Source organism: Danio rerio, chromosome 24 (assembly GCF_052040795.2).
Source record: "Danio rerio strain M-AB ecotype USA chromosome 24, GRCz13ab, whole genome shotgun sequence".
NCBI classification, from domain to species: Eukaryota; Metazoa; Chordata; class Actinopteri; order Cypriniformes; family Danionidae; genus Danio; species Danio rerio.
In genome coordinates, this window is record NC_141044.1 from 40,744,168 (window position 1) to 40,769,321 (window position 25,154).

Genomic DNA, 25,154 nt, shown 5'->3' on the forward strand with positions numbered 1-25,154 from the left:
CATTTGGAACGCCACTAAATACATATACTATCCTGTTGAGTGTGTAAGTGCATAAGTACATAGTGCATAGTGTGCCATTTGGGACGCAGCTCGATGTCTTGACTCGAGTAAAGCTAAATTAGGTCTGTTGGCAAAAATGTAGTAGATGTCTAACAATAGTCCAAAACTAGACTAGTCATCAAATAGACAGATTACGGTAGACAGACTTCACTCGCGCAGTCATTCATCCCTAGGTATTTGATGGCTAGTCTGTTTTTAGACTATTGTTAGATGTCTATTACATTTTATCTGGCAGCCCAAATGTGGCATTGTTTCAGCCAAGATGTCCATATTTGAATGTCTATTAGATGTATTTTAAGCACAAAAATGCTTGCTGGGTTTAAATGCATCAACAAAATCTGGAGATGTTTTCATATCTCGCTTGTAGCTTTTGTTTCAGTACCTGACTTGTTTTCTGATATGTTTTTGGGTTATTTAATCAAAGAGTCTGAAAAACCCTGAAACCCAGATTAGATGTGCTTTTCACACAGATCTATTTAAAATAAAACTATAATTAAACATTGTGATTTGTGTGTTCATCAGGCATGGAGTAAAATAGAGGAATTGAGATCAACGCATCCCAAAATAAACCTGAGCATGTATGTGAGTCAAACCAGTCTGGAGGCTTTACAAAATGCTGCTGGAATCCGCCTGGTCTACAAAGATACCAACACTCATGCTGCTGACGATGATGAAGAGGTGGAGGAAGATGAAAACATCAATCATTGACAACAATTCCCTCAAAATACTACATACATTTCACAAAAACTAGCCTACTAAAGTCTCACTATCAAGTCTTGGTTTACTCCTCCATTTTTCTAAAATGTGCCATGTTTCTATTGGACTGCCAGTCTAGCAGATGGGATGTTTTTGGGAGATGATGTGAGATTTTGTAAAAGCCATTTTGCAGGTTGCCTTAAGTAGAGAGTAGCTTGTTTGCGAATGCCCAGAATGCATTTACATATTTGACGTGCGAGGCCTTTCAATCAAGAATAACACGGGACCACTATATTCGAGTTTTGTACAATTTACAAACTATGTAATGACCAGACTTGTTCAACAACCTTTGTATCATATATATTGTACTTATTTTAATAAATATTTTCTATGTTTATTAAATCATATTGTGTTTTGAGTGAATTTCAATAGGTCAACATCTCTTGAAGCACAATGTCCAAATGGATTATTCATTTTATGTATGACATGTAATGTGTTTTTAGTAACTTAAATTCAGTAAATCGCGAAAACCATTACAAAGGCGTACAGATCTTGTTGTTTGTAGGTAATCATGAAGTAATCGTCGAAGTCGGTGTCCCACACAGCCTCGAAATTAGCCAGCACTGATTGGCCAGCTTTCCCTCCTGTTACGATTTGAACTACAAACCGGTAACGGTCGAATAACTTCTTCAGGAGATCCAGTATTTTCGCTCTCAAGTTCTCTGAGACTGAACGGCAGCGGTCGTGGTTGTATTTTATTCCTTCAAATTCTTCTCTGGCCAGTTCTTCACACTTCTCCCGAACCAGAAAAGGCTGGAATTTGTGCAAATGTTCCAGTTCATAATTATCCGGAACAGCTTGTTCGTCGCAAGACTCCAGTTGTCCTCCGGTGTCAGCCTCCGTGTTTCTTGTGAAATTATCTGTATCGGGAATCTTTGAACGGGACATATCTGCAAACCTTTGAATATTAAATTAATCATTCTTTTATTCATTGACTAGTTAGGTTGTTTGTGAAAATATGATTAAATCTCACCTGACGCGAATAACGGTCGTCGCGCGTGTGCAGAGGTAGGCGAGGAGCGGATTTTCAAAAATTATCAAGTATGACTGAAGCGTTTGGCGATAGTGATTACGATTCTTTTAGTGAGTCGATTCTTTTGAACATGGTTTCACTTTCGTTTAAGTTTTCAACTTCAAGTTGGCTACGGTTTACATCAAATAAGAGATTCATTTCCAGCACAATTTCAGTTAAAACTTTGACGCTGCTGGGTTTTAGTTTTCAATATTGACTTATTAGTGAATCTTATTGCACAAAAGTACTAGCAATTTATTATTTATGATTAATATTATGGTGCATAATATGCAACCAAAACGCAAGTAGTAGGCCTAGCAGAGAAGCTCATGATCAATATTTTTGTTTTATATTTTTAATTATATAAATGTATAATAATTCAACAACAAAAAAAATTATACTTTGTTTAAAAAAATTTTCAGTTATTGTCACTATTTATCTATTTATCTTTTAAATCAAATTTGATATAACTTATTTTACTTTCATGGTGAATATTGATTAGCACGTCTAATTACTTAGCAATTCTTTCCGATTCGTCTGATCTGATCGAATCTGTGATTTATGCCTGAGATGGAGCTCTCTGTCACAGTTTGCTTTTCTCTGACAGTGAGGCTTAACAGTATTATGAACAGCCATGGAGACTCGTGTTCATGGAAACTAGACATAACACTTCTGAGTCTGACAGCTGCACAACATGGAGGACTCGAGCAAACAGAGCTCAATTAACCAACTTCACGAGCAAATTCGCTTGTTGACTGACGAAAATGTAAGATAATTTCTTGTTTTGGTGAAGGGATTAATGCTTGTACTTTTACTTAACTTTACTTATATTATACTTAATCGTTGATTTTTTATATAGCCAGCCTATTAAGGTTATTAGTAAAGTCATTTAGGTTTGATTTGCATTAAAATGTTAATGTATAATTGACATATGTATTTGTGTATTGTCAAAATAGCTAAAAAAGATTTCTTGAGCAACAATTTATCATATTACAATATTGTATTTTAACAAATTGGCATTTAAATCTTAATATTTCATAATACAGTTTTTATTTATGCCTTTCTAATCAAATTAACACTGTCATGGCATAAATGTTTAATTCTTAGGTTAAAAGAAACCCCTGCATCAGTTTATAACATACTCAGTGTTGTGTTCATAGTGTTAACACTGATTTCCACACAGGTACAGCTGCATGAGCGAAATAAACAGCTGGTTAGTAAGCTTGACTCGGCCCAAAACAAACTGGGTCAACAAGCTGCCTCAAAGAGTGACTTGTCAGTCAAGCTGGTCCAGTGTGAGGAAGACAAACTGAAGGTACTGTAGGTGCTAAAACCAGATTAGAAATATGCCATCTACCTGTTGTTTGCATATCAAAATCCTCCACACGTTAGCTGATATCATTTCTTATTTTCTGTGTGTTTCAGATCTCAAAAGACCTTGTGGATGTGCAGATTGAGGCCAATAAAATGAGAGAGCAGTACGAAGCTGAGATCTTTGAATTAAAAAACATGGTAAACACACGCTTATGATCACTTAAAGGGGTAGTTCACCCAAAACTGAACATTTTGTCATAATTTTTATCTCCCTTTACTTGTTTTAAACCTGTTTGACTTTCTTTATACCCTGCACCTACTAGTATAAAAATATCAAAATTCTTATCTGGTAGGGCTGTACAAAATTGGACAAATCTGACATTGCGATCTTTTGTTTTTCTGCGACATGACTATAATTTTACCAGGCAATTTAAACAGCTGTATTTTGGAACATTTCATTCATTCAGATAAATTGGAATGAAGTCTTTTTCTATGTGGTGAATAAATCATAATAAACTACAAGCAAATAAAATACAAAATAAAAATAAAATAAACAGTGCTTTGGGGTTTTCTGGAGAATCTAATAGTATTCAGGTACAGTAATTGATAAAATAACATGGTCATCATTGTATTTATTACTGAAAAATAATAATATCACTATCTTTAAATCTTTAATTTCTTTCTTCCTGGCGTTGTTCCCGCTGTTGCAGGACCCGCTCTTTGGCAAAGTTTTCTTCATTTGGTCCTGTCCAGGGCATCTTCTAGGGATCTGACGATCTTCAAGTCTTCCTTAGTTCTTTCCATCCATCGTTTCTTCAATCTACCCCTTGGCTGGCCTCTGTCTGGAGTAATCCCCATTACTGTTCTTGCTACAGAGTTCAAATCACTTTGATTTATGTGTGTAACGGAGGCCAGCTAGTGTGTACTGTGCAGGTAAACCTCACTCCTCTGACCTCTAAAGGTGCTCTAGCGACAGACGCTAGAGGCTATGGTTTTTAGCCTCCTTAGTAGAGCACTCGACTCCCATGCGGAAGGTTGCCGGTTTGATACCAGCTTGGAGCGGGTTTGGTGGTGTAGGACCGACGGGGTTACATGTGCACATACTAGGGATGTCCCAATCAGGTTTTTTGCCCTTGAGTTCAAGTCATTTGATTTTGAGTATTTACCAATATCGAAACCTCATCCGATACTTCTATAATACATAAAAAAGAATAACAAACAGAGCACTTCAGTGAGGTAGCTTGAACTATCCAGTACTAAATATCATCAATTCTACACCTCTTGCAATCTCAAGTTCACATATCTCACAGTTTCTATGACAATATTGTCATCATCAACTTTTTAATACTCTTAGTCCGCAGACATACTTACCTTTCAGCTTTAAGCTGCTTCCATGTTCTACTTTGCCGTTATTTAACCAATAGTGTCTCTAGCGTTGCTGCTTCTGTGTGAAGTCAAGAGGTCTAACTCTGCCACCGCACTATAGATGTGTTAAAAATAATGAGAATGTATGCATGTATATTTAAGTCCTGATCTGGAGGTAATGTCTAATTCCGATCAAGTCTGAAATCGCGTGATCGGGCCCGATTTCCGATCATGTGATCAATCTGGATATCCCTAGTCCATACTACCTTAGGCGCGATTCCGCCTTAATGGAGGCTCATCCCATTCACTTCTGTATGTCATTGCTCATAATATGCTCCCATCTTATGATACTTTGGCTCCAGCGGAGCATCTGCATCTCTATAGTGTTTAAGCCATGTTCATGTGTGGTAGACGCGGACCAACATTCAGCGCCATACAGGGCTGCTTGAGTCAGTCCAACATCCTTTTGTCGCAAAGGACGCCAGTAACCTTTCGCCATTTCAGCTAAGCTGCATTCATTCTTGCTCAGACATCGAAGGTGATGCTTCCGGCACTGCTGATGACTGAGCCCAGGTAATCCAAATTCTTTTGTCTTCTTCAGCTATTCGATGTCAATTGTGATGGTGGCATCCATTTGAGGATATTCAGTACGGCTTAGTCCCTTTATTCATCAGGAGTCACCACAGCGGAAGGAACCGCCAACTTATCCAGCATATATTTTATACAGCGGATGCCCTTCCAGCTGCAACCCAGTACTGGGAAACATCCACACACACTCATTCACACACACACTCATATACTATGCCAGTTTAGTTTATTCAATTCAGCTATTGCACATGTGTTTGGACTGTGGGGGGAAACCCACACAAACATGGGGAGAAAATGCAAACTCCACACAGAAATGCCAACTGACTCAGTTGGGACTCAAACCATCAAACTTCTTGCTGTGAGGCTAAGGTGCGCACCACTGAGCCACCATGTCACCCTCTTCATCTTTTAATCTTTAATAAATAATCTTAATTCTGCGATGTGACTATTGTGGATACACACATTGCGATATCGTTGCTCAAATGATATATTGTGCAGCCCTAATATCTGCTGTATGAATGATTTTACTTTCACTGTCTTTCTCTCCAGGTTTTATGTCATGAAGGAACTGCCTCGTCTCTTCAGGCAGAACGTGATCGGCTCAGACAGGAAGTGTCCGCAGCATCGACACGTTTAGAAATCTCTGAGCGAAATGAGCATGACCTGGCCGAAGAGTTCACAGTCGTAAAGAGGAACTTCCTATCTCTGAGAGATGCTTATGAACGAGAACGAACACAGTCTGAAGAGCTCAGTTCCGAGCTGCTGGCCCTCGCGCGCACACACGACACACTCTTGCAGGAGAGAGAACGCACACACAGACACACACTGGAGCTAGAGAGGGTTCGAGCGCTGCTGAGCAGAGCATCACAGAACAGAGTCAAGGTGAGACACACACACACAATCACATGCATACACAAACACTCATACACCCACATGTAATTAGTAATCAACACAAACACATGCACACACTCACGCACACACATTCAGGCATGCAGAAACTCGCACGTATGCATATACAATCACACTAAAACATGCAGACACACTCACATGCACATACACACTCACATAAAATCACACTTACATGCGTTGTGTGCATTGCGTGCACACACAACCACAAAACACTCACATGCACACTCATGCACACACACTCTGATACGCACATATAATCAGCAATCAACACAAACACGTGCACACACACACACTCACATGCCCACACACACTCACATACACAAACTCAGGCGTTCTCATACTTGCATGTATGCAGACACAGACATACACACACACAATCACACAAAGGCACGCAGACTCACTCACTACAGTACACACACACACACACACACTCTACATGCACACTGACACACACATATGTACATGCACACATTCTCTCACACACACGCTCACATGCACACTCTCATATACACATACTTACATGCACACTGACACACACACGCACATGCACACATTCTCTCACACACGCTCACATGCACACACTCATATACACATACTCACATGCACACTGACACACACACGTACATGCACACATTCTCTCACACACACGCTCACATGCACACTCTCATATACACATACTTAGATGCACACTGACACACACACACCTGCATGCATACATTCTCTCACACACACGCTCACATGCACACTCTCATATACACATACTTACATGCACACTGACACACACACGTACATGCACACATTCTCTCACACACACGCTCACATGCACACTCTCATATACACATACTTACATGCACACTGACACACACACGTACATGCACACATTCTCTCACACACACGCTCACATACACACACTCATATACACATACTTACATGCACACTGACACACACACGTACATGCACACATTCTCTCACACACACGCTCACATACACACACTCATATACATATACTTACATGCGCACTCACACACACACACGTACATGCACACATTCTCTCACACACACGCTCACATGCACACACTCATATACACATACTCACATGCACAATGACACACACACACCTGCATGCATACATTCTCTCACACACACGCTCACATGCACACACTCATATACACATACTTACATGCGCACTCACATACACACACGCACATGCACACATTCTCTCACACACGTTCACATGCACACACTCATATACACATACTCACATGCACACTGACACACACACGTACATGCACACATTCTCTCAAACACACGCTCACATACACACACTCATATACACATACTCACATGCACACTGACACACACACACGTACGTGCACACATTCTCTCAAACACACGCTCACATACACACACTCATATACACATACTCACATGCACACTGACACACACACACGTACGTGCACACATTCTCTCAAACACACGCTCACATACACACACTCATATACACATACTCACATGCACACTGACACACACACACGTACATGCACACATTCTTTCACACACACGCTCACATGCACACACTCATATACACATACTTACATGCGCACTCACACACACATACGCACATGCACACATTCTCTCACACACACGCTCACATGCACACACTCATATACACATACTTACATGCACACTGACACACACACACCTGCATGCATACATTCTCTCACACACACGCTCACATGCACACTCTCATATACACATACTTACATGCACACTGACACACACACGTACATGCACACATTCTCTCACATACACGCTCACATACACACACTCATATACACATACTTACATGCACACTGACACACACACGTACATGCACACATTCTCTCACACACACGCTCACATACACACACTCATATACATATACTTACATGCGCACTCACACACACACACGTACATGCACACATTCTCTCACACACACGCTCACATGCACACACTCATATACACATACTCACATGCACAATGACACACACACACCTGCATGCATACATTCTCTCACACACACGCTCACATGCACACACTCATATACACATACTTACATGCGCACTCACATACACACACGCACATGCACACATTCTCTCACACACGTTCACATGCACACACTCATATACACATACTCACATGCACACTGACACACACACGTACATGCACACATTCTCTCAAACACACGCTCACATACACACACTCATATACACATACTCACATGCACACTGACACACACACACGTACGTGCACACATTCTCTCAAACACACGCTCACATACACACACTCATATACACATACTCACATGCACACTGACACACACACACGTACATGCACACATTCTTTCACACACACGCTCACATGCACACACTCATATACACATACTTACATGCGCACTCACACACACATACGCACATGCACACATTCTCTCACACACACGCTCACATGCACACACTCATATACACATACTTACATGCACACTGACACACACACACCTGCATGCATACATTCTCTCACACACACGCTCACATGCACACTCTCATATACACATACTTACATGCACACTGACACACACACGTACATGCACACATTCTCTCACATACACGCTCACATGCACACACTCATATACACATACTTACATGCACACTGACACACACACACCTGCATGCACACATTCTCTCACACACACGCTCACATGCACACTCTCATATACACATACTTACATGCACACTGACACACACACGTATATGCACACATTCTCTCACACACACGCTCACATGCACACACTCATATACACATACTTACATGCGCACTCACACACACACACGTACATGCACACATTCTCTCACACACACGCTCACATGCACACACTCATATACACATACTTACATGCACACTGACACACACACACCTGCATGCATACATTCTCTCACATACACGCTCACATGCACACACTCATATACACATACTTACATGCACACTGACACACACACGTACATGCACACATTCTCTCACACACACGCTCACATGCACACTCTCATATACACATACTTACATGCACACTGACACACACACGTACATGCACACATTCTCTCACACACACGCTCACATACACACACTCATATACACATACTTACATGCACACTGACACACACACGTACATGCACACATTCTCTCACACACACGCTCACATACACACACTCATATACACATACTTACATGCGCACTCACACACACACACGTACATGCACACATTCTCTCACACACACGCTCACATGCACACACTCATATACACATACTCACATGCACACTGACACACACACACCTGCATGCATACATTCTCTCACATACACGCTCACATGCACACACTCATATACACATACTTACATGCACACTGACACACACACGTACATGCACACATTCTCTCACACACACGCTCACATACACACACTCATATACACATACTTACATGCGCACTCACACACACACACGTACATGCACACATTCTCTCACACACACGCTCACATGCACACACTCATATACACATACTTACATGCGCACTCACACACACATACGCACATGCACACATTCTCTCACACACACGCTCACATGCACACACTCATATACACATACTTACATGCACACTGACACACACACACCTGCATGCATACATTCTCTCACACACACGCTCACATGCACACTCTCATATACACATACTTACATGCACACTGACACACACACGTACATGCACACATTCTCTCACACACACGCTCACATGCACACTCTCATATACACATACTTACATGCGCACTCACATACACACACGCACATGCATACATTCTCTCACATACGTACACTCACATGCACACGCACACACACAAAATCACATGCGCACACATAATCACACAAACACTTACATGTACACACTCTCACATGCAACCTTCACACAAAAATACAACCAAATGTTTATGAGGTTCTGTCCCTGTCCGTGCAATATTTCTCATATCTTATCTTATTTTTTTCTACTTTTTTACTTACTTAAATGATATGGTCATTCTGACTGCATTCTAATTGGCTTCAGTCAAGGCTTTTCTACTTGTAAGACATGTTTTGTGCAAAGTGAGTAACAACTAATGTAATTTGTCATGACATTAAAACAACCATTATGATATTATCATAGGTAATAAATACATATAGAAGTATGCATATCAATAACAACAGTGCTGCTTTCCTTAACAAATCCCATTAATTAAAGTAGTAAACCAGTATATTTCCTAATAAACTTTTATATTTAAACACACTGTTTTTGCTGTTTGTTTTAACAGCCAGAGGAGTTTGAACAGAGCAAGAGCACACTGGGGGAAAATGTAAGAATATCCTAAACTATTATTTGATTATGAGTGTATCAAATCAAAAGGATTTAAAGCAGCTTTACAGAAAATCATGCTAATATGCATATCTTACAGTAAAAGTGTTTTGTAGATCACTTAAAAATGAAAATATGCTGTTCATTATTCATCCTCAGACTATTTAAGATGTTGGACACTTTCTGTCTTTAGTTGAACATTGCATTTTTAGCTGAAATTACCTTGGTTATTCGTTCATTTAATCATTTTCTTGTCGGCTTAGTCCCTTTATTACAGTTTTTCTTGTTTGCTTTGACCTGGTTAAAGAAACTAGCTTCCTCTTCATTTTCATTATCACTATCCCAGCAGAGCAGAGGACCGGTCTTGCAAATGTGTAAACCCTTTCTCATTGGGTTGACACATTTTCCCTACCATTTTTCCAAACAGTTAACACAGATGTCATTCAAGCAGTCCAAACTCTATTGTTTTAGTTTTGGTAACTAAACAGAATCCATCTATTCCTAACTATTAAAAACTACCAACATCAGTATGAAATCACTGAAGCACCTGTTTGACACTCCTTCACACAAATCTTCAATTAGCCATCATTCTGCAAACCTTATAAAAACGATGGAAGGTCTGTGTTGTTCTGTGCCAGCATTGATGGAGGAGGTCAATATGGCTATGTCCTATACTGTAGTATATTAGTTTACATGTGTTTTCTCTAATATTTACAGTATTTTATTACTTTTGTCTGTTTTTTTATATACAGTATTTCAGTTTTCAGCCACAGTTTGAAAAATGTCATGAATTCAATATATATTCAATCATAGCACATCTTATTCTTGATCCAATTCTTTGCAAAAAGGCGAATTTGACAGCCCAAATAGAGACAACAAATGCCATTGGCTATAAGCTACAATGGCAAGCAATGGTGGTGCATTTTGAGTTCTGTATTTTGTATTTTGTTGTCCATTGTGTAATGATTAATTGAAAGAGCTCATATACTTGTTTGCAAGTTGTGTAGTTTGAAGGTAAAACTAGCTTTTGTTGCATATGTTAAATGTTTTGACACAATATGTGCCTTTTGCAAGCAAAATGTGTCATTTTGACCATGAGTGCCGCTGTTTAGGCCTGTGTGTTAACTGTTTTGAAAATGTGGAGTTTCAGTTGACAACTGCATCCAAGCAATCGAGAAAAACTGTAATCTGAGGTTGCCACAGCGGAACGAACCGCCAGCTTATCCAGCACATTTTTATGCAGCGGATGCCCTTCCAGCCACAACCCATCTATGGGAAACATCCATAAACACTCATTCACACACACACTCATACACTACGGACAATTTAGCTTACCCAATTCACCTGTACCGCATGTCTTTGAACTGTGGGGGAAACCGGAGGACCCAGAGAAAACCCACGCGAATGCAGGGAGAACATGCAAACTCCACACAGAAACGCCAACTGAGCCAAGGATCGAACCAGCGACCTTCTTGCTGTGAGGCAACAGCACTACCTACTGCGCCACTGCTTCGCCATTACCTTGGTTATTCATTTAAAAAAAAGAAAAACATGGCTAATTAATGTGGTATAATATTTATAATAGGTTTTGTGTGCTTATCTATAATTTAATATGTTTCTGTATTGTGATGTTGTTTCACACAAGTGCGCTGTTTTTTATTGCAGGGAGTTCAGAATAAGCTGAGAGAGGAGCTGGAAAAACTCAGGAAGAGCTACGAGGAGCAGCAGCGACGGCTAGAGGACAAAGTGTGAGGCACATGATGATGTGTTTGATCTGCATCTCTAATACCAAACACTAGTGGGCGACATTAAGTTTGCAGAACGTTTCGTGATCACTGAAACCACATTGAAGTGTTCACCAAACAGTCATGCACTTGTTTTTTGTCTTATCCGGTTTGCATAATATTTAATATTTATGTTTCATTAAAATATCCAGAAACGTCAAGAACAGTGACATTTTTCTGACTGAAGTACTTGCATTATCTCAAATGGTTCAAAGAATGCTCAAATTCTGAGAAATCATCAATTTTAACTGGTGAGAAGGAGTGTGTACTGTGTGTTGATGCTAATGATGTCACACAACCTTGATTTTGGGTTTGGCTTTCTAGAAAACATGGAAAAAGCATCTTTTTTTTTTTTTAATTGCAATTTTAGAACACAGAACTTACAAGGGCAATAACAACATTGTATTAACATCCAATCAAGTAGAATATGAGGAAAAATATTATTCAAAAAACACAATTTAAGGCTTTAAAATAAATAACAGTTCTTTTTTGCTTTGGTATTTTATTGTGCATAGGTAATGACTTATTTCTATTTTAAAGTGAGTAAAATTAGGTTTTTTCACTGCCTATTTACATTTATGAATAATTGTTTTTCCATATTTAATAAGCAAATTATAAATATGCCACATTTTAAAGTTAACTGTATTCTCATAAAAAATTAAACATATTTTTCCTTGAATTCCAATGCAATGTTTGTACTCTGCTTAACAAAAAAGAAAAGATCACACCAAAACAATTGTGTAAAAATACAATCATGAAATAAATGAACAATAAATGAACAATGCTCTCTTCTTTATCGTTACAGAAAGTATATTTTAAATCTTTATCTTTACAGAATCTTGCAATTGCCAGTTTTGCAGGGTAAATACAATGAACAATTTTAAATGACACCTCTCTAATTTTATTCGTTATACAAAAACGTCTGGAAATCTTAAGTCTCGTTCCAGTTAACATCTTGAAATTGTGATCTCCAATACACAATAGCTGAAGGAACATATTTTTATAATATATATATATATATATATATATATATATATATATATATATATATATATATATATATATATATATATATATTTATATATATATATATATATATATATATATATGTATGTATATGTATATTTATTAAATAATTTCTTTTATATTTATACCATCCAATTTAAGACAAAAATCTAAATTTGTATCTTGAACTATATCAATTACTAACAATTTCTTAAAAGCAGCCTTAATATGAAATGTGTTTTAGTAGACTGCACAGAGAAGCATTATGACTGAAGCCTAAAATGTATTTAGTCTAATAAAACAGCCCTTCTTCTTCTCCACATGTACTCAAACAGAAGAACTAGAAGGGATGGACTGTGGCATAATAAAAATTCCGCTGCTTTCATGCCACGTCGCTGTTGTCTCTCATCAGCAATTGCTTCAGCGTTTTTCTTATTTCACATCCATGGCTTTCAGACTTGAGGCACGTTCATGATAATGATAAAAAAAACACATGGAAGTTATGAAAGTCATGCTGGCTTTCAAAAGAAATACAGGAATCCAGTGCTAGTTTCAGTGTTTTTGTGTTGAAATTGCTGGGAAACAGACTACGGTTGCAAAATTGACTTATTGATTAGATTGATTACATGTCACTAACGCTAATCTAACACACTAACACTAACGCCATCTGAACACACTAATAGTGTGTTCAGATGGGGTAGCCTCACACTGAGGACACCTGCTGGTCACAAGGGGTGATGCCAAATTAAAAGCTTATTGTGTTTGGTGTGAACAGGTTTTTGCTTTATCTACCATGATTATAAGTGTTAAATACTTTACTCATCAACATGAGTCCTGTAGCATGATGAAGACAACTCCCATGATTTCACACTCAGTCATGGCATCATCAAAATACACCTTTGTTTGTTGCGAATACACGCCCTCTAGTGGAAAAAGTTGCACTGTGCCTTTCTTGAATGATATTCATCATGTGCAATAGTGACATGAAATCTGATCACACACACAGGAGATGCTTGTTAAAAGCATTTAGTTCAACCAAACGCCTGTGAAAGGATTGTCAGAAATGTGAAAGTAGAAGTACTGTGTAAATATCCATTAGCGCTTTTAGCTAACGCCACAATAGTGTCAGCTAAAGTTTGACCTGCTGAAACCAAACTCTGTGCACCTGCTATTAGGAGGGATGTGGTGGAGTGTTTATTTTCACGAGTGTGTTGTTCACCGGTTTAGTCATGTGACCAGGGCAGTGAAGGTCAGCTAATGTGTGTACGTGTGTGTGTTATCTTTCTCTCATAGAGTGGCCATGGGGAGGGAACAACAGGAGAATAAGAGAGCCATTCAAAACACCCGACTCCAGCTTTCCCAGCAGTCTACGGTGAGTGTGTTATCAGCCAGTTACACAGAAGATGACGTTTGTTGTGTGTTTCTGATTGCTGGTTTGTTCTTGTTTACACGCAGACACTGATTTTGTCTCAGCAGCAGCTGAAAGAGGCTGAAAATGAGGTTTCTAAACTGCAGAACCACCTGAAGGAGCTCAATAGAGAGTACAGGGCGCGACTCAAACACTATATTCAGGACATAACAGTACGTTTACATGCTAACAAACATTTAGGTGAATTAACGAGGACCTGTTATGAAAAAAATCACTTTTATACGTGGTTTAAACAGAGTTCTGTGGCAACAGTGTGTGAATATAACAAGTTTCTAGAGGTTAACATTTATAGATTTTTAGTTATCATACTTGATATGAACTGCAGAAACACTTTAATTCACATTCACCTTTTGTACGTGTCATCAGAGGAGGAAAACTCCGCTCATTAGTGATAAACTCTCCCTCATTAGCATAGGACATATGTCTAGTTTTTGAATCTGCCACTATGCTGACACACATCTGTAGCTCCACCCACTTTTGAAAAGAGCAAAATCTTATTTGAATTTAAAGCATCGGTCATCAAAATAGCACAATTAGGATCAAAGCCTAAAAGGGGCAGTTGCACAAAGTTATAAAACATTATTGAAAGAAATTTTAAGCTGAAATTTCACAAACACGGCGAGGCAGTGGCGCAGTAGGTAGTGCTGTCGCCTCACAGCAAGAAGGTCACTGGGTCGCTGGTGCGAACCTCGACTCAGTTGGCGTTTCTGTGTGGAGTTTGCATGTTCTCCCTGCCTTCGCATGGGTTTCCTTCGGGTGCTCCGGTCTTCCCCACAGTCCAAAGACATGCGGTACAGGTGAATTGGGTAGGCTAAATTGTCCGTAGTGTGTGTGAGTGACTGTGTGTGTGGATGTTTCCCAGAGATGGGTTGTGGCTGGAAGGGCATCCGCTGCGTAAAAACTTACTGGATAAGTTGGTGGTTATTCTGCTGTGGTGACCCCGGATTAATAAAGGGACTAAGCCGACAAGAAAATGAATGAATGATTTCACAAACACACTATAGGGGCATCAAAGACTTATTTTACTTCCTGTAAAAAGGGGCATAATAGGACCCCTTTTAAGGTATAGTTCACCCAAAAAAATAATAAATCTGCCATATTTACTCATCTTTCACTTGTTTAGATTAAGGCTATTTTTGACTTTCTTCTTTCAAATGCAAAATAATATACACTTACCGGCCACTTTATTGGGTACACCTGTCCAACTGCTTGTTAACACAAATTTCTAATCAGCCAATCACATGGCTGCAACTCAGTGCATTTAGGATTGTAGACATGGTCAAGACGATATGCTGCAGTTCAAACCGAGCATCAAAAATGAGGAAGAAAGGTGATTTAAGTGACTTTGAATGTGGCATGGTTGTTGGTGCCAGACAGGCTGGTCTGAGTATTTCAGAAACTGCTGATCTACTGGGTCTTTCATGCACAACCATTTCTAGGGTTTACAGAGAATGGCCTGAATAAGAGAAAGTATCCAGAGAGCGGCAGTTTTGTGGGCGCAAATGCCATGTTGATGTCAAAAGAGAACGGCCAGACTGGTTTCAGCTGATAGAAAGGCAACAGTAACTCAAATAAGCACTCGTCACAACCGAGACATGCAGAAGAGCATCACTGAACACTCAACACGTCCAACCTTGAGGCGGATGGGCTACAGCAGCAGAAGACCACACCGGGTGCCACTCCTGTCAGCTAAGAACAGGAAACTGAGGCTGCAATTCACACAGGCTCACCAAAACTGAACAATAGAAGGTTGGAGAAATGTTGCCTGCTCTGATGAGTCTCCATTTCTGCTGCAAAATTCAGATGGTCGGGTCAGAATTTGGCATCTCTGAGGAATATTTCCAGTTCCTTGTTGAATCTATACCATGAAGGATGAAAGCAGTTCTAAAGGCAAAAAGGGGGTCCAACCCAGTACTAGCAAGGTGTACCTAATAAATTGTAATAAAGTTTGCAATACCTTCTGTTTTTATACTCGTCAAAACTACATTTATTTTTCATTATTTAAATTAATTAGTTTTTATTTCAATATGTTTTAAATTGTCATTTAGGCCTGAAATCCAACACAGAATTTTCAAACTCAATACTGTGTCACTTTGATCTTTCATAAATCATTAATGTGGTGTGTTATGATGTTGTGTGGTTTGTGGTGCTGTAGGAGTGTGTATCAGCAGCCGGCAATGTTGATTTAGGACAGAAGTTGAAGGGATTTGTTGAATCCATGCTGGAGGAGATGAAAACATCATACCGCTCCAGAGAAGAGCAGCTCACCAAAGCTGTCAGGACGTACCGCAAACGCATACAGGGGCTGAGCAATGCACATCAACAGCTACTCATTGCTTACAGGTGCATGAACAGTCACACACTGCTCTTAATACAAACTATTTACTCTTTACATGGTTTTAATGGTGCACAGAAAGTCTACTTAAATTGTGTAATTTACAGTTGAAGTTATTACAATTACAGTTATGATAGTTTTGTTTTCTTCTGATATTTCCCAAATGATGTTTAACAGAGCAAGGAATTTTCACAGTATTTCCGATTATATTTTTTCTTCTGGAGAAAGTCTTATTTGTTTTATTTCGGGTAGAATAAAAGCGTTTTTAATTTTTTAAAAATCATTTTAAGGTCAATATCATCAGCCTCCTTATCAGTATTTTTTCGATAGTCCACAGAATCATTGTTACACAATGACTTGCCTAATTACCCTAACTTTACCCTAAATAACCTAATTAAGCCTTTAACTGTCCCTTTAAGCTGAATTCTAGTATCTTGAAAAATATCTTGTAAAATATTATGTACTGTCTTTATGACAAAGACAAAAGAAATCAGTTATTAGAAATAAATTATTATATGCAGAGTTTAGTTCCAGCTCTGCATTAACACACCTATCAGTTGTTATCAAACAACCCTGAAGCACTCAATTAGTTTGATCTGGAGTGTTTAATTAGGGTTGAACTAAACTGTGCAGAGCAGCGGCCCTCCAGGATCTGACTTTGACACCTGTGCACTAAATGAAGATGGAACATTGTTTCTGGCATAATTTATTATTTTATTTTCATTAACATTATTTGAAAAATTAAAGTAAATACTTTGAATTTGATATGCTTTTTATGTATATAAAATCACTTTTGTAAATGTAATTACTCATATTGTTAGTCTATGTACTTTTTACAACACAGGCTCATTCTGAAAACATACAGCGGACATTTCTGGAGGCCGCAAATTATGTAGCCAGAGGTATGTAAGGCTGCAATTCATTTTTTTAAGCGAACGCTACAGGGTGGTATGACGCCGTTCCTATTGGCGCCCACCGGCTGACCGCTTGCCTCCATGTGGAGGGCTTTCTCGCCGCAACCAGTTTGTCCAGTTTGTACGTCGTGTACTTCGGCGGACTTGAGACACAGAGAGGAGTTGATCACGACCATAACAACAACCGGGTTCAAATCTGGGGAAGAGCGGTTCCAAAAAATCAAAAAAGACAAAAAGAGAATCCAAAAAAAAAAATGAATAAGTGAATAACAGGGTGAGAATGTGGTGAAATCTGAAAACGTGGTAAAAATCAGAAGAGGGCTTTTCTTTTTCTTAACGGCTTTTGTAAACCGGCGGCTGGGTTTAGACAAGTAAGCGGGCAGACGGGCCAATCGGTAAAATTGGTTGGGTTTAGGGAAGGAGGAGGGTGGGTCACCCAGGTCACCCAGTCAATCATTCAGTCGGTCAACAACGGCCTCTGGTGGGTTAACTTGAGATCAGCGCGGGCGCGAACGGCACTCACGAGAGACAATTGAAAAGCGAAAAAGTGCACACAGCGGCATCTCGCGGATTCGCGAAAACAAAACCTGCAAAAATACAAACCTCCCGGGACGTATTTCACAGTCTCCAGAAATGTCCACGGGACTACGTTTTCAGAATGAGCCTGGGTTGACTTTTTATTAATAAATGCTTTGTTTTTAAGATACAAAAATAATGATCTGCTTTTTATCAAGCTTATCAGCTGTTGGCTATCTTAAAAGCCACTAAATAATACATTAATAATAGATAACATCATTCATTCATTTATTTCGGCTTAGTCCATTTATTCATCAGGGGTCGCCACAGCGGAACGAACTGCCAACTTATCCAGCATATGTTTTACACAGCGGATGCCCTTCCAGCTGCAACCCTGCACTGGGAAACACTCATACACTCACATGCACACACATACTCTACGGCTAATTTAGTTTATTCAATTTTCCTGTACTGCATGTGTTTGGAGTGGGGGAAACCCACACGAACACGGGGAGAGCATGCAAACTCCACACAGAAATGCCAACTGGCCCAGCCGGGACTCGAACAAGCAACCTTCTTGCTGTTAGGCGACAGTGCTAACCACTGAGCCAACATGTCCCCCTCTAGATAACCTATCATGTAAAAATTCAACATACTACATGATTAATCAAAGAACTGTTCTGGACTACAGATGTAAGTGTTTGGATGGTGAATCAAGTTTATTTTGTTTTTATCTACCATTCTTTTTCTAAATCAGGACAAAACCTGCTACTTGACCTTAGTTTGAAATGTATCTGCATTTTAGTTGAAGTGATAGTTCGACCAAAAATGAACATTTATTCACTATTTACTCTGCCTCAAGTGGTTTCAAACCTGTAACTATCGACTTCCATAGTAGGAAAATGCATACTATGGATATCATTTGAAAGGGTGAATAAATTAACAGATTTAAAATTTTGGTGTGAACTATCCATTTGATTTAAGTTTGCTTCATTTAAATATTAAAAAATAATCCTATTATTAGTTTTAGTTGATGAATAACCCTAAAATTAAATCCAGGATTAGTTTGTTCAGGTTTTTCTGGGAACATTTTTAGTCGTTTCAGACCTTTGCAAAAAGCAAAACTCCCACACACACTAGATCTGATTTGCTCTGATAAGTAGTATCTGTGTGTTCCAGAATGCAACGTGAGCAGATCCTGGCACTCCCTGAACACGCTTTAGATGCCGGACCCCCTGAGGCCCAGTTCAGTCCCGCGGGGCCCGAACTGAGTGGTGAAACCGAGAGAGAGATACATAGACTGAGAGAGGACAAAGCCCGCCTGGAGAGCCAACTGAAACTGGCTCGAGAACAGGTGTGTGTGTGTGTGTGTGTGTGTGTGTGTGTGTGTGTGTGTGTGTGTGTGTATTATTTAATGGATTTGTTCTGTGATTTCATCATGTGCTTGGCATTTCAGATGGCTGTGTTGTCAGAGTCTTCTCAGAAGTGAGTAAAACACTGGAAATGTATTGTAAATGCTGCACTATATACATATATAAAAATACAAGAGGTAACCTGAAGATGCAGAAATACAGTAGTCAACAGTGAATCAAAAAAGAGGTTTTCAGAGTTGCTCTAAGACAAAAATGGATGTTGTTGAATAGTTGTAGGTTAACTTTGGTGAAAGGTTTTGATCCTCTCTACACTACCTGACAAAAGTCTTGTCGCCTATCCAAGTTTTAGGAACAACAAATAATAACTTGACTTCTAGTTGATCATTTGGTATCAGAAGTGGCTTATATGAAAGGCAAAGGCCTCTAGATTTCACTTATTTTACCACAATAAAATATGATCATGCTTTGATTATTAATGATTTCATTAGGACAGTAAGGTCTGAGTTTGTTTAAACAAAAGTCTCATCACTGAACAGAAATAATGTCCAGTATAGAATATGAAGTCCTGCTGCAGTGGAGACAGAATGAATATTGTGTCTGACTCCATCATGAGCTTGGAGGACTGCATTCATACATCTCTGACATGACTCAAATCACTGATTAATAAAGTCATCTGGAATGGCAAAGAAAGCGTTCCTGCAGGACTCCCAGAGTTCATCAAGACTCTTTGGATTCATCTTCAATGCCTCCACCTTCATCTTACCCCAGACATGCTCAATAATGTTAATGTCTGGTGACTGGCCTATCCAATCCTGGAGCACCTTGATCTTCTCTGCTTTCAGGAACTTTGATGTGGAGGCTGAAGTATGAGGAGCAGCGCTATCCTGCTGAAGAATTTGCCTTCTCTTGTAGTTTGTAATGTAATGGGCAGCACAAATGTCTTGATACCTCAGGCTGTTGATGTTGCCATCCACTCTGCAGATTTCTAGCACACACCCGTACTGATTGTAACCCCAAACCATGATTTTTCCTTCACCTAACTTGACTGATTTCTGTGAGAATCTTGGCTCCATGCGGGTTCCTGTAGGTCTTTTGTAGTATTTGTGATAATTGGGATGCAGATCAACAGATGATTCATCAGAATAATGTACCTTCTGCCACTTTTCCAAATGATCAACTTGAAGTCAAGTCATTATTTGTTGCTCCTACAACTGGGATCTATAACAGGACCTTTGTCAGGTAGTGTACATGTTGACTACTGTATATATAATAAAAAAAATTTAAATAGTATGTTTAAAAAAAAAGGAAAAATTAAAATTTCAAACAAATATAATAAAAAATTAATAACAACCATTCTAAATAGATGGATGGATGGATGGATGGATGGATGGATGGATGGATGGATGGATGGATGGATGGATGGATAGATAGATAGATAGATAGATAGATAGATAGATAGATAGATAGATAGATAGATAGATAGATAGATAGATAGATAGATAGATAGATAGATAGATGGATAGATGGATAGATAGATAGATAGATAGATAGATAGATAGATGGATAGATGGATATATGTGAGTGTAGTAGAAGTGAAGTAGAAATGTACTGTTTGTCTGTTTATTTAATGGATTTTGGTTTTTAAAAAATTGTGTAGGACTGAATTAACCCAAGAAGCCTGGGCAGATGTTAAAAGGCAGATCAGAGAAATAACAAACTCCACACAGGTAACCAACACAAGCTGTCTAGATGTTAGCATATGGTCCGCTGATGCTAAACAGATATATTCCTAACACTGACCACTAACATGCCCTAATTTTCTGATGGAAATGGCTGGTTATTGACTAATATGAATCACTTTTAAGTCCCAATCCCAGCCTTAAAGGGGACCTATTATGTCCCTTTTTTACAAGATGTAAAATAAGTATCTAATGTCCCTAGAGTGTGTGTCAAGTCAAGGGACATCACTAGTGGGTGGGACTTTCCCCCTGATGACATGTACAAAGTGGGAATGTCAATCAAAATGTTTCTGCAGACTGTTTTTATCAAGTGTGATAAAAAAGGTTAAATGAACTATTCTTTTACCTTTAGGAGCTGGTTATATTTACACACTGTAGCCACACAACTGTGCTTAAACCCCTTATAAAAGTGATTTTTACATTATAGGTCCCCTTCAAACCATATTCAGTAGCACTCTTATGATCAAACATTATCCAAGTATAAAACCATGACAACAGCTGCAGTCTTCACCGTGATAAACACTGTAACATTCCTCTAGGAAGCTCAAGAGAGAGAGAGGATTCAGCTTTTAACCAGAGCTACGGTTGCAGAGGAGCAGCTGTGTGAGCTGAAGGAGTATGTGGACAATCACCTGGGCAGGTATTTGAACATCTACCTGTGATATTAGGAAACCTTTTAATAGGTGATGTAATCTTCAGATGTGGGCTCTACCTGCAGGTATAAACTGGAGATAATACGGCTGCGGAGGCTGCTGACATCACAGGAGGGAAGGTCAAATAGTGCAAGAGTTAATAATCCACGCCCACTCCACCAGACGCTCAAACACAGCAGCAATGAAATATGATGTTGCAGTTTATAAGCTCCACCCATTCCACTAGTATTTAAATGTAGCTTCAGTCACACACACACACACTCCAGTAGTCAGCGGTAATGACGTATAGTGTAACAGTCCATAAGCCCCGCCCACTTTTTTAAATCACTCAAAACAGCAGTTGTGAAACATATAGTGCAGCACTCCATAAGCTCCGCCCTCTTTACTAGTTAATGAGTCACGCCCACTACACTAGTCAGCAGAAATTAAATATAGCGTTGCAATGCATAAGCCCCGCCCACTTTACCAGTATTTAAATAAAAACTCAAGTGTCACCCACTCCACTAGTCAGCGGGAATGAAATAGCGCATAAGCCCCGCCACTTTTCTAGTCACTCATGACAGCAGTTTTGAATACAGTGCAGGAGTCCATAAGCCCCGCCCACTTCACTAGTGTTTAATTGTAGCTTGAGTCACCCACTCCACTAGTCATCAGAAATTAAATAGCCCCGCCTACTCCACTACATAATCAGTCACACCCACTACTCTAATCAACAGGAAATAGAGTATAATGTAAGTCCATAAGCCCCACCTACTTTACTAGTAATAATAGTTATGAAAGTACTGCAGTAGTTCTAAAGCTCCGCCCTCTCCACTAGTAAATAATGAGGCACGCCCACTACACTAGTCAGCAGGAATGAAATAGTGTTGCAATGCAGAAGCTCCGCCCATATCACTAGAAGATAAATACACCTTGAGTCACACCCACTCCACTAGTCAGCAGTAAAGTGAAACAGTCCATAAGCTCCGCCCACTTTTACAGTCACTCAAGACTATTGAATATAGTGCAGCAGTCCATAAGCTCCACCCTCTTCACTAGTAAACGAGGCACGCCCACTGCAGTAGTCAGCAGTAATGAAATGTAGTGTTGCATAGCATAAACCCTACCCACTCCACTAGAAGATAAATGTAGTTTGATACACAACCACTCCACTAGTTAGTAGGAATAAAGTCAAGTGTAATAGTCCATAAGCCCCGCCCACTTTTCCAGTCACCCATGACAGCAGATTTGAATATATTGCAGCAGTTCATAAGCTCCGCTCACGCCACTTGTAAATTCAGTCACGCCCACTACACTAGTCAGCAGGAATGAAATATAATGCAAGTCCATAATCCCCACCCACTCCACTAGTATTTAAATATTGCTTAAGTCACACGTACTCCAAAAATCAGCCAAAATGACTCTATAAGCCCCGCCCACTTTTTCAGTCACTCATGACAGCAGTTTTAAATAGTGCAGCTGTCCTTAAGCTCCACCCACTCCTTTAGTAAATAATGAGTCATGCCTACGACACTAGTCAGCATGAATGAAATCTGCATAAGCCCCGCCTTTTCAGTCACTCAATACAGCAGTTATGGAATGTACAACGCAGATGTTCATAAGCCCCGCCCACTCCACAAATCAGTCATAACATCGGCTTCTAAAATATAGTACAGAAGCCCCGCCCACTGTCAATCAGTCAACAACATTTATAAGTGTATTACTCAAGCTCCGCCTTCTCTACAAATCAATCAACCAAGGATATAAACAACTGAGACTGCTAATGTGACATTTGTGGAGCCGGGCCGGCAGAAACATGACTCAAGTCTCAGGTTCCGCTCAGAGTTAGAAACCATAATGGAGTGTAATGAGCTTTTTACGTCTAATTAAAACAGCATTAGTTAATCAATGAGTGTGTTTACGTGTACAATCTTACAGCAGATAACATGATGTGCAATTTTATAAGTGGTCTAAGCAAAATCTTTATCAAGTGGATTGTTTTGCCTGTTAAAATGTCATTTTTTTAGCACAGAAACACCTTTAGCATGAGTTTAATTGCAGTTGTTTATTGATTTCAATGTTTGAAGCCATGTTTGTTGTACATGTAAACACTCATCAATGCTGTCATTTGCATTTTTTTGTGCATTTTTTTTCTTACTTTTAATCTTAAACTCAATCTATTTTACTCTAAGTAGCCTAGTAATTTGGATTTTCACCTAATTGCTTATTCAGATTCATTAGTTTTTCCCCATTAAATAATTGTGTGAATTGTATTTAAGTGTTCTAAATACAACAGGGTGGTTAGTATAAGGTGTGTGCGCTTGTGGTGTGTGCGCTTGTGGTGTGTGTGCGAGACTGAATTTGCTCTTCCTTCCTGAGAAACTATGCGTGGAATGTTTGTAAAGCTTATGTCAATTTTTACGGGCTGCGAGAATGAAAGGCTGCTGACAATTAATTGTCTGACGGGTTAAGATAATTTCATTACAGAGCATGTAGTTCACACACATGCTGATCCCAGAGAAACACACAGCGCTGAGTGACACACACGTTATTTGCGCACATAAATAAATCAGTAAATCAATTGAAGCGGTTGCAGGAGCTCGTCCTGTTGGTGCTTTTCACACTCTGTTTGCAGGTTTAGTAGCTTATGAAAATGTTTTAGTTTTTAAATAATAATATAAATTGGTAAATATTAAACATATCTTGTGCTTTAATATATAATCAGTTCAATTCATCTTTTTTTCTATGGCGCTTTAACAATGTAGATTGTGTCAAAGCAGCTTGACATACAGTAGAAGTTCTAATAAATGTAAACTGTGTCGGTCCAGATTTCAGAGTTGAAGTTTAGTCTTGTTTAGTTCAGTGTGGTTTAATTTTCACTCCAAACACTGAAGAGCAAAAGCATCGATATATTTTTTGTACTTTTATTGCTGTGTTTGCATGTATAATAGCTTATGAAGTTTTAGTTTGTGAAGTCCTGAATCTATATTGGTAAATATTAAAACATTTATTCATTCA

General features: G+C 39.2%; 3 protein-coding genes across 11 annotated transcripts in view; 2 read left to right on the forward strand and 1 right to left on the reverse strand.

The window, feature by feature from the left end:
• ift140 (intraflagellar transport 140 homolog (Chlamydomonas)) overlaps window positions 1-1,161 on the forward strand; it is a 76,406-nt gene extending 75,245 nt beyond the window's left edge. For all 4 annotated transcript variants that reach the window (XM_087309984.1, XM_087309986.1, XM_087309983.1 and 1 more), the window contains one exon: window positions 583-1,161. In XM_087309984.1, the coding sequence (XP_087166110.1) occupies window positions 583-768 (186 nt within the window). In that variant the 3' untranslated portion in view covers window positions 769-1,161. The remainder of the gene's footprint in view (window positions 1-582) is intronic.
• Window positions 1,162-1,251: 90 nt separating this feature from the next.
• ccdc78 (coiled-coil domain containing 78) lies at window positions 1,252-25,154 on the forward strand. Of its 6 annotated transcripts, none has more exons than XM_087310129.1 (15): window positions 1,403-1,899; window positions 2,436-2,594; window positions 3,012-3,143; window positions 3,254-3,340; window positions 5,645-5,977; window positions 10,369-10,410; window positions 12,075-12,157; window positions 14,492-14,570; window positions 14,654-14,779; window positions 16,783-16,970; window positions 19,572-19,746; window positions 19,849-19,877; window positions 21,423-21,492; window positions 22,044-22,144; window positions 22,223-25,154. In XM_087310129.1, the coding sequence occupies exons 2-15, from the start codon at window positions 2,523-2,525 to the stop codon at window positions 22,347-22,349; spliced, it is 1,644 nt and encodes a 547-aa protein (XP_087166255.1). In that variant the 5' UTR covers window positions 1,403-1,899; window positions 2,436-2,522; the 3' UTR covers window positions 22,350-25,154. The 6 variants fall into 6 exon arrangements, with proteins under 6 accessions (XP_087166254.1, XP_087166257.1, XP_087166258.1 ...); XM_087310130.1 differs by having other exon boundaries at window positions 1,413-1,824; XM_087310128.1 differs by having other exon boundaries at window positions 1,252-2,594.
• On the reverse strand, window positions 1,270-1,704 carry LOC147831145 (dynein light chain Tctex-type protein 2B-like). Its single transcript, XM_087308952.1, has one exon. The coding sequence runs from the start codon at window positions 1,702-1,704 to the stop codon at window positions 1,270-1,272; it is 435 nt and encodes a 144-aa protein (XP_087165078.1).